Raw genomic sequence first — 11,560 nt, forward strand, 5'->3', positions numbered from 1 at the left:
TGACTTAGCTGTTGTAAAAGGGGTTCATTAGATGGAAATAAGTCTGATAGCCCAGGCCAGTAAGCTAACCAACTGAATATAAAAAAAATGTTTTTTTAGTTGTCTGACAGTCTCATAGATATTTTTACTTGCTGTGGAGTTTCCCTTTTGCATCATTAAATCATTATTCACTCTTTTTAAGAAAAGAAATTTCTACAGGTAACTACTGTAGAGTATTGTTTGACATGTTTACTTGGAAGCTTGAAATGATATTAAGTGAAAGCTGAATTTCTAGAAAATGTAGTATAAAAAAATAGTTATATTTTCATGATTCAATGATTTTATAAAAATCTGCATGAATCATGGATACAATCAAAATGATCAAATTAGTGTCTTAGTTATTATTGGTTTTATCAAGGAATGATAAAGTGGTGTCATTAAATTAGCTAATCCCAGAAACAGTACTATCTTGCCGTAAAAAAGTAAAGAGTTTTGTTCACATTTTTTAGGATGAAATATCTGAATTTCTTGGTGGAATATTATCACAGTCAACATCCCAATATGTAGAAACACCAGAGGCTTCAGATGCTGAGATGAAGAAGAAACCTAAAAAAAGGGTATGCTTTTTATACAAGTGTCTTTTCAAACTGGGATGAGGATAAAATTAATTCACCAAACTCAACAATGTTTTTATACAACCGCAAAATTTTGCGGTCGTATATTGGTATGACGTTGGCGTCGTCGTCGTTGTCGTCGTCCGAAGACACATTGGTTTTCGCACTCTAACTTTAGTTTAAGTGAATGGATCTCTGAAATTTTACCATAAGGTTAAATACCACAAAAGGAAGGTTGGGATTGATTTTGGGGGTTATGGTACCAACAGTTAAGGAATTAGGGGCCAAAAAGGGGCCAAAAATAAGCATTTTCTAGTTTCAAGACAATAACTGTGGAACGGTGTATGGATCTCTCTGAAATTATACTACAAGTTTCCATACCACAAAGGGATGGTTAGGATTTGCTTTCGGGGGTTATGGCTCAAACCATTTAGGAATTAGGGGCAAAAAAGGGGGAAAAACAAGGTTGTCCTGGTTAATGGACAAATACTTTAGTACAAAACATAATTTAAAGCAGTGTAAGGGAGATAAATCAAATACATCATTGAAATTACCTCCCTTACACTGCTTTTAAATTATGTATAAAGTAATGGAAAATGAACAATTAAGATAATTTAAAACAGTGTAAGGGAGGTAATCCAAATACAATGTTTTGGTTACTTCCCTTACACTGCTTTTAAATTATGTTTAAAGAAATGCATATTTATAAAGGAAGACCAGTAAAAATATCTGCAAATGTTGCATCTTTTTTTTTTACAAAAAAATCCATATGAAAGAGTTGACACTATATTTTAAATTCTATTATAAAATAGATTAAGTTAGCGCTATGGTAAATTTAAATGGGTAATTATAGTTGCAAACTCCATTGGAAATTTGAATTGAGATTATGACCATATCTTGAGGGAAAGAATTTTTTGGGGGAAAAAAGGGGGGGGGGGGGGGGGTAAAAAGAAATTGTGGGGGGTCAATTTTTTCTCATTTCAGATTTCAGAAATTAAAAAGAATTATTCTTCAAATATTATTTTTTTTTTCAAATTTCAAATATTGAAAAATTTCAAGAAGTAATCTTTAATTGCACAGTATGGCGCATTAGATTTGTAAAATCTTGGACAACATTTATTTATTTGTTATGCCGAATCTAACCGGGTATTTAGATTTTTAATTTTGGGTCCAGTTTTCAAATTGGTCTACATTTAGGTCCAAAGGGTCCAAAATTATACTTTGTTTGATTTTAACAAAAATTGAATATATGGGGTTCTTTGATATGCTGAATCTAAACATGTATTTAGATTTTTGATTTTGGGCCCAGTTTTCAAGTTGGTCCAAATTGGGGTCCAAAATTAAACTTTGTTTGATTTCAACAAAAATTGAATATATGGCGATCTTTGATATGCTGAATCTAACCATGTATTTAGATTTTTTATTTGTGGACCCTGCTATCAAATTGGTTCATATTGAGGTCAAAAGGGTCCAAAATTAAACTTAGTTTGATTTTAACAAAAATTGAGTTCTTGGAGTTCTTTGATATGCTGAATCTAAACATGTGTTTAGATTTTTGATTATGGGCCCAGTTTTCAAGTTGGTCCCAGTTGGGGTCCAAAATTAAACTTTGTTTGATTTCAACAAAAATTGAATATATGGGGTTCTTTGATATGCTGAATCTAACCATGTATTTAGATTTTTTATTTGTGGGCCCCGCTATCAAATTGGTTCATATTGAGGTCAAAAGGGTCCAAAATGAAACTTTGTTTGATTTCATCAAAAATTGAATTATTGGGGTTCTTCGATATTCCAAATCTAATCGTGTATTTAGATTTTTAATTTTGGGTCCCGTTTTTTAAATTGGTCTACATTAAGGTCCAAAGGGTCCTAAATTAAACTTAGTTTAATTTTAACAAAAATTGAATTCTTGGGGTTCTTTGATATGCTGAATCTAACCATGTATTTTGATTTTGGACATTGGACCATAATAGGTAAATTAAAAAAATTCAAGTTCTTAGACCACATTCTTTCTGTGTCAGAAACCTATGCTGTGTCAACTATTTAATCACAATCCAAATTCAGAGCTGTTTAAGCTTGAATGTTGTGTCCATACTTGCCCCAACTGTTCAGGGTTCGACCTCTGTGGTCGTATCAAGCTGCTCCCAGCGAAGCATTTTATTCTCCCTTATAACAAATTTATTAACATATTTACATCTGTTAATAGATCCATATTTAAAAGTATTGGTACTAAAAATCAATTGTTAGTAAACAATTACCATACTGGTTAATCCTAATATAATTCATATTTTCACAATGACTTTTATAGGAAGTGAGACATAGGGATAGTGATCTGGCGGCGATGGCGGCATTTACTAACTACTTAACAGCTTCATATTTTAGAAGGTAGAGGACCTGGATGCTTCATACTTTGTATAAAGATGCCAAATGTTATGAAGTTTCCGTCTGTCATATGTCCGTTGTCATTTTTATGGTTCAGGGACTTCTTGAAAAAAATTTGTAATGTTAATTTCTCTCTTATGGGGAATAGGATAACTGTATTTGGTATGTGCGTACCTTGCAAGGTCCTCATGCTTATCAAACAGTTTTCATTAGACCTTGACCTCATTTCATGGATCAGTGAACAAGGTTTAGTTTTTATGGTCAAGTCCATTTCTCAGATACTATCAGCAATAGGTCTAATATATTTGGTATATGGAATAATTGTAAGGTGTTCATGTCCAACTGTCAGGTGTCATCTGACCTTGACCTCATTTTCATGGTTCAGTGGTTAAAGTTAAGTTTTTTGTGTTTTGGTCTGTTTTTCCAATACTGTATGCAATATGTCAACTATATATTTGGTGTATGGAAATATTTTAGATGTGCATGTCAGTCTGGTAGGTTTTATTTGACCTTGACCTCATTTTTTGTGTTTTGGTATGTTTTTCTTAAACTATAAGCAAAAGGTCAACTATATCTGGTGTATAAAATGATTGTAAGGTGTATATGTCTGTCTGGAATGTATCATCTGACCTTGACCTCATTTTCATGGTTCATTGGTCAATGTTAAGTTTTCCTGGTTAAGTTTGTTTCTTAGATACTTTATTTGATGCATGGAATGACTGTAAGGTATACATGTCTGTCTGGCAGGGTTCATCTCATTTTCATGGTTCATTGGTCAATATAAAGTTTTCATGGTTTGGTCTGTTTCTTGTATACTATAAGCAATAGGTCAACCAGATTTTGTGTATGGAATGATTGTAAGGTGTACATGTATTTCTGGCTTGTTTTAACTGACCTTGACCTCATTTTCTTGGATCATGTTTAGTTTATGTGATACTTGTAGTAAAACTTCATATATATCATCATAAAATCAATGGTCAGTAAAGCAGGCGAAACATTTTAATGTGAGCACTCTTATTTATCAGTTGTTTTGTTTACAAGCAACTGAATCAAAACATTTATTATGAAATATCTGATCTAAAGAATTCAAAAAGGATTTTTTTCTTTTTTTGTAATTAGTGTCTATATGTATTCATTTATAAATTTCTATTTCTAAACTTGGAATTGTAAAATTAAATTAAGTATAAATTTTATAGATAAGATTTGTTAATAGACATATAAAAACACTGCTGTAAATTTGTTCTGAAAAAATTTCAAATTACAAATTTACACATTGATAAGAACAATATTTAATCTCCATTGCAAATAAAGAATGTTATAATCTTTATGAAATAATTTGATCAAATGTTCCGGAAACTTAAACTTTAAAAGATTTCAAGGAGAACAGATTTAAAACCTTAAATTATAATACTGTTGATTCATTTATTTTATTAATACCAATTTTTCATGGATTGAGGAAAACTTGCATTTTCGGGAATATTTATTTTCATGGTTTTGCACTAGTCTGCATACAAGCCTATAGAAAATTTGTAATTTGTCTAACATTTAAAATCGTGGTTCACCTGTACCTACGAAATCCATGAAAATTGGTATTGTACAAATAGTAATGAATCTACGGTATTGTAGGAACATACACTTATCAAAATTGAATTCTCATGCTTCTAAAAATACATATTTGCACTAAAATACTTCTCATATTTTTATCAGTTTGTTTATATATTTTGCCATTAATCTTCTTGCCACCTATTTTACTTAAATTGTATTATGAACATGAAGATCAGAACTTTTATTAGTATATATAGTACTAATAATCTTTATCTTTTTATTTCAGAATGAGAAATTAATGACAGTTTCAGGGGCAAGTCATATAAAAACAGAAGTTGACACAAAAGTTCAACATTCAGGTATTTATAACTTTCCTTTATATTCATATTGAATATTTTAATAATACTAAAATTTATACAAAAAAATCATAATCTGTTAAGTTTTGGAAAATAGACTCAAACTAGTCAAAGTTGATCAAATCTGCCCATGTTTCTTTTGATATATGCATTATAAATCTTAAAACCTGTATAAGTTTATTTTCAAGGTTTCAGGAAAATTTCTGCAGTGAAAATCTAAGAAAACACCTTAAAGCAACAAAATATTACAAATCTGCAGTTTTGTACAAGACCAAGTCAAATTCAGGTAAAAAAGGATGTTAAAAAGGACCATTTGTCAGTCAGAGGTCAAAAGTGTTTCACCCCTCAAAAATTACTCATATATTTCATATAAAAACAAATTTAAAAAAAAAGATTGTTGCAAATGTGTTTTATGGTAACCATAAAAATCTGCTCATTTATGATTTTAACAGTAAACATTTAATTAAAATCAAACAAGGAGAAAAGTTTTTTTATTTTTTATTTTTTTAAATATAATTTTCGAGTTGTGAAACACTTTTGACCTCTGTCTGCATATTCAACTTAAGCCAGAATTCATTAAAGTTTGTCAATTATAAAACCCAGTCTGTTAAATGTATCATTCATTATCTTTTATATTACATTGAGTCCAATTATGAATTTTTCAGGTTCAACTATAGTGCCCAAGAGAAAATCCACTCATAGTTCTCTGGCTCCACCAAGGAAGAGAATTAAGTCTGCACCAGACTCAAAGTTTTCACCGGGTACAACTCATGTTATGAAGAGTGCACCAGAGTTATCTGGATTGTTACGAGGACAGAGACAAATACATGACATAAAACAAGAGATAGATATGCAGAATAGACTTTTGAAGGAAGGATCTGCTTTATATTCTGATCTGAAGGCACAGCTTGCTGCTAAGGCTACTGCACATCAGGCATTAGCAAGTTCTCTGACATCTGCCGATATTAAGGCACAACTTGCAGCTAAAGCAGCGCAACAATCTCTTGTTGCATCACTAGCCAGCAGTTCTCATTTAAACAGTGTTCGACAGGTATCAGCCAATACTTTAACCTCGGTTCAATCGGTTGGTAATCACAATGAAAGCATGCTGTCAAAACATTTACAGACATCATCGGAGAACACTTTACCAAGTTTAGCTTCCACACTCACTTCATTACACAATGCTCTGAGGACTGGTGGATACAAACCATCTGTACATATAACATCAGCTCAGTCAATGACAAGTCAGATTCAACATCTGCTTTATACATCTGTTAATAGAACAACAGAATCCAAGACACAGAAATCACTTCCGACATTGTTGTCATCGTTAAAATCTCCTGCTATGGTTTCTCCAGGAAGTATACTTGATGCCTCCTCATCCACAAGTCAGACGTCCGGCTCTCCAATTAATTCATCTACAACTACACAGACTGATAGTGAGAAACTTCAGGCCATTCAGAAACTACAGTTTCATGATTTTCCTCTAACCACAGCAAGCTTGATCAAGTTTCCAAACACAGCTACATTAGCACAGGCTAAAATACTTACAAGTTCAAATGCCACTAAAAGTCCAAGCCCAGGCCTATCTGACATCAGCAAACCGTCTACAGTTCAGATTGTAACCAGTAAAGGAAATCAAATGGAGTCCTCTGGAACAATGACCATGGAAACAGATGATACATCTCCTCCACGGCCACAGAGACCAGCTATTGTCAGCACTGTGACTGAAGGAAATATAGTAACTGTCAGTCTGACAAGTGATAAAAGTATTATACATTCTGCACCGTCCACAACTAAAGTCCAAACCACCGGATCAGGAACAATCAGACCTATTGTTACCTCAGAAACTCTAGGTAAAGTAAATTCTTTACTGGAATCTAGTCCCGTCATTCAAAGAACATCCACAAACATTGTAACTCCAAGCTCTTCACAAATAGGCAGTTATACTATTACAAAAACATATGAATCCACACCTAAAAAGACCCCAGTTACCAGCACAACAACTCATGTGGGGTCCGTAGTCCAAAAGGCTAGTACTACAACTCATTCTGCAACCCCCAAGACTAGTAAATCTACAGCTACCACTTCAGTAACATCATACACAGCAACACCCAAACCAGCATTGTCTACCATTGCAGCCACAAGAACAAGGAGAATCAAAACTCCAAAACAGTATGACCTATGAACCTGTTGAACTTGAGTAAACATACTGAACAATGGAAGGAAAAAAGGTCTAGGAGCAGACAAGAATATTACTTTCAATACAAGTCTTGATAAAGATGATAACATTGCTGAAGGTTTTTCTTGTGATTTTACTTTTAAAAAAATGTACACATTTGTGCTTGTGCAATTAGGAGGGACATATTTAAAATGTATAACATGTATTTCTGTATGAGAAGAACTAAACAATGTTAGATGTCAGGAATTCTATTTAACTTGTCATACTACGGAACAATGTGAGACAGTCTCTTAATTGCTATTGAAGATATAGTGTTTGGTTTTCATGACTTTATAGTTTTGTCTTTGATGGTTGTTTTTAAGAAGGAATCTTTAAGATAACCATGAAAGTAGAATAGATTTTTATAATGCAAAAACTAAACATTTGCACCTTGAGGCAGAGATTAAATTTGAATATACTAAGTTTATACCTAGACTATTGTTTATGAAAAGGTGATCGTGTTCATGGATTCTATGAAATTTTATTTCTGTTATGTTTTGTTATAAGACCTACTAGTTACAGGATACTATAGTAATTTGTGTTGTATCAAAGTGCTAATTGATTATATCATTTCATTCATGTCTAAAGAAAATGTTTATGTTTATTATAGCCAACCAAGATTATCTTCCTTCAGAGTGCCTTGTTGAATTACTTGTCATTTAGCAGCATAAATATTCATGAACACCTTAAAGGATGAATGCTTCTGTCTTACTGGACTTGTACAACAAACATTTGGTCTCATGATTGTTTAATACAAAAGTCACTTATGACAAGTTTTCTAGCTAAGTCATAGTTTTGCTGCAAAGGTTGGGGTTTAATATTGATGAATATATATACCTTATTTTAAAATCTGAAAAATTTTAAAATGTGAAAGATACCAAAGGGAGACTCATAAGTCAAAGAAAGAGCTGCAAAATAATGGCAAAAAGGACAAACAACAGTGTAAAAAATACTACATAAAAAATAAAGACTCAGCAACAAGAACCCCTACAAAAAAAACTAGGAGGTAATATACCGGGGTAATGTCCTCTGGAAAAGTTTGCATATATAAAGTATACAGGACTGATTTTATGACCACCTAGAAAAATATTTTTTTTAGGATGGAATAAATAAAGTAAGGTGGATATTTGAATTTGTTTATACAAGGAGATCTTGGTCTTTTATTCATTTGAATTGAACCTCATACTCAAAGTTCAGTATAGTTCATGCCCTTGCATTGTTCTCATAGTTTATCCAAATATGGTATTCTAACAACACAAGTGAAGCAAATCAAAAAATGCAGCTGAAATTTCACTGTTGGCACCATTCCTTTATATTTAATATATGGAACGAGTTTTGCTCATTGTTAATTGCTGTATGGTAACCTACATATGTATAGTTGCTTATATCCACTTGATTTAGTCTGTCGTGGATAGTTGTGTCACTGCAATCATACCATACCACATCTTATTTCTTTGTCATAGTAAAAGGGTCAGCAGTCTTTTTCACAGAACACTTTTCTTGCTTCTCTTTCCATATAGAGGATAGGAAAAACTGACCATTTTATGGTATCCAAAAGACAAATTTTTATTAGAGCTGGTAAAATAGCCACTGCCTTTTTTATCATCATAACTGAAAAATTGAAATGTTATTATTTCAGTTTGATATAAATAGCATACACAATACATAAAATTCACTAAAAATTTTAATAACATTGCCAAGCAAAAACATATTGAAACTGTAAAAAGAAGTCACAATAAAAATGCTGAATTATTTTGTAAGAATGAGTTATTATTAAAACAGGAACTTAACTTCAATTTATAAACTTTAGCATGTGTGCTGTACATTTCTGTTAATTTTTTTTGAAGTAATATAAAAATTTCAATAGAGCCGTCAAAATAGCCACTGCCATAAACAAAATTGTGACCATGTTGTGACTTTAGGTCCGTGGAAGCTGCTTAAACATAAACTAATCTCAACAGATAATTGATTACTTAAGTTTGATTTGATAAAACAAATGCTTGAAATGTCCCTAGTATGATGAATGTCGTCAGATTCCGGTCATCAATATGTTAGCTTCCTGACAAAATCGTTTGAGCTATACAAAATTACTTAACGCTACAAGGGGTGAGACCCGTATTGATATCAATAGGTCAAAGGTCAAGGTCACCGCAGCAATAATTGATAGAATAAAAGTTGGGTAAAATTTTGGTTTCCGGATGTTATCTTGAACCATGTGTCCATCTTTCACTAAGCCTTAAATTTGTTAGCTTAAGAAAACACCTTGTAAAAACAAGACCCTTTTAAGTTTGGGTAAGTATGTCAAACATTTAACATAAAAAAATAGTAAATGACTAAAAAATCCATTAAGATCGCAACTCGGCTTATACAACATTGGTGCTTCTGGGTTTTGGAAATTTAAGGTTATACCTGTTTTCTGATGAAATCCTTTCATTAAGGCGTTGTACCTTAGGCCTTGAAAGACATTTTATTTATTTGCCTTTCTGATATTCACGATTGAAACTTTGAAGTTGGCTTTTGACATATATAAATATATATATGAAGAATTATTGCAAGGAAAAGAGTTTCACACGGAGACTACATTAACGACGTTGTAATTGTCATTTTATATGAAATACCTATATTTAAAAATTATTTTATTAAAGATCAATTCAGTAGACCCTGTTTTAAATGCTATATAATGATATATTTGTTATTACATACATAACACATTAAACTATTTTTATTGGGAAAACCATGCATATTTAGAATTATTCAAGGTCGAATCATTATATTGCGAACAAAGACACATTTACATAACTACTAAAATGATTTTTAATAAATAAGGTGCATCTTTTTAACGATTTGAGTACACACGTTCATGTATTTTTCTTTGAACCTTAATTGTTTATTGACTGTCTATGACCAACAAGACGGATCGTACTCGTTTGCCTTTTATTATGTTCTTAAATTAAAATGACTAATTAAAAAGAGGTTGGACCAAATTTCACTGAAGACTTTTCACAATACCAAACAATTTTCATGTGCGTATTTTGAGGTTCTGACATTATACTGTTGTATTTTGGAACATTTATTCAAACTTAAAACTGCGATCAAAGAATAACATTTTAAAAACTTAAATCGGTACAAAGTAAAACATTGTAAAAATTCGTAACGGAAAGACTTGATTATTGTTAAATTACATTTTAAGAAATAAAACACTAGTCAGCAGGAGATTCAACAGGGTCATATACAGCCTACTTGTCTCAGAATGCTTAATTAAAACCGCAAACTGTCTTCTCTTTTCAGAAACAAACGAATAACTGTTGGTATTTTTAATATGCAAAGCGAGACGTGACAAAAATACTGTGATTTGTTCTTAAAAAACGAAAGTTATCAAATTACACAATTGTTATAATTTTACAATGTCACATTGTCGTCTTGATATGTGCATAAAATATTCGCCACTGGACAATAATCAACAATCAATCAACCTATTTTATTTTTAGCCTATCGATATAAGAAATTTAGGTGCACGTTTATGAGACGGCCTCCAAACAACACAATGAAACAAGTAGTACATCTCGTATTGACATTGAAACAAAGGGACCTTCTAATGAAATTTTTGTATATTGACTTTCAATTTTGTTGACGAATTGATGAGATAGCAAAAATTAGAATACCACGGTCATACATAATTGATATGGGATATTTTTACGAGCCCCATCTCCAAAAGTGTATCTCGAAAACATGGTCTTCCGTTTCTGTATTTTCTGATTAGCAAACTCATCCTTGGTTTTGATAATTAGAAACCTTCTTTCAAAGTTATATGCCTACATATCATTTTTTATCAATAGGAGGAAAAGAGTTTACTTGAAATTTATGTGGGTACACACTGTAACACATTTTTTTTTTATGGAAAAACCAGATTAGTTTTTAAATGTATCATCATTAGAACATAGCAGGTATTTCGTACAGGATTTTAATTTCACGATTTAACACACCTGAAAACCTAATAAATCATAATTAACTTTTTACCGAATGAATCCACAATTTTCATTCATTTTTGAAAGATAAAAAAAAGTGTAAATTACAGTAACTTGGTATTTATGATTAAATGCACATAAAGTTGTGTATCTCGTTAAATAACGTATACTAAAACTATAGATATGCACATGGGCTATAATACCTATTTTGACGATGATTTTCTCAAGACTGAAATAAATCAGCTCGGTTTTTTCAAGATATTCTAAATCAAGACATATTACAAACATAGCAATATTAATTAAAATACTGCAAGAAAAAGAAATATCGAGAAGGCAACACAAGCTAACACCGGAAACAAAAGACAAAAACCGAAAGGATCAATTGAAGTCCACAAAACCTTTCATAGAAAACTAATTTAAGTAACAAAACCCCCACCGATTACCGACGCGAATGGTAAAGCTTTCCTCTTATGTGCTAGTAGTATCGGTTTTGTATGA

The 11,560-nt window shown here is 31.7% G+C and overlaps 1 protein-coding gene across 3 annotated transcripts in view; it reads left to right on the top strand.

Moving 5' to 3' along the window:
* LOC127735963 (KAT8 regulatory NSL complex subunit 3-like) overlaps positions 1–7,730 on the top strand; it is a 46,280-nt gene extending 38,550 nt beyond the window's left edge. For all 3 annotated transcript variants that reach the window (XM_052246430.1, XM_052246431.1, XM_052246433.1), the window contains 3 exons: positions 489–596; positions 4,807–4,879; positions 5,542–7,730. In XM_052246430.1, coding sequence (XP_052102390.1) covers positions 489–596; positions 4,807–4,879; positions 5,542–7,064 — 1,704 coding nt within the window. In that variant the 3' untranslated portion in view covers positions 7,065–7,730. The remainder of the gene's footprint in view (positions 1–488; positions 597–4,806; positions 4,880–5,541) is intronic.
* The last annotated feature ends 3,830 nt before the right edge of the window (positions 7,731–11,560 follow it).

The sequence above is a fragment of the Mytilus californianus genome, unplaced genomic scaffold (assembly GCF_021869535.1).
Source record: "Mytilus californianus isolate M0D057914Y unplaced genomic scaffold, xbMytCali1.0.p SCAF_3, whole genome shotgun sequence".
Lineage (NCBI taxonomy): Eukaryota > Metazoa > Mollusca > Bivalvia > Mytilida > Mytilidae > Mytilus > Mytilus californianus.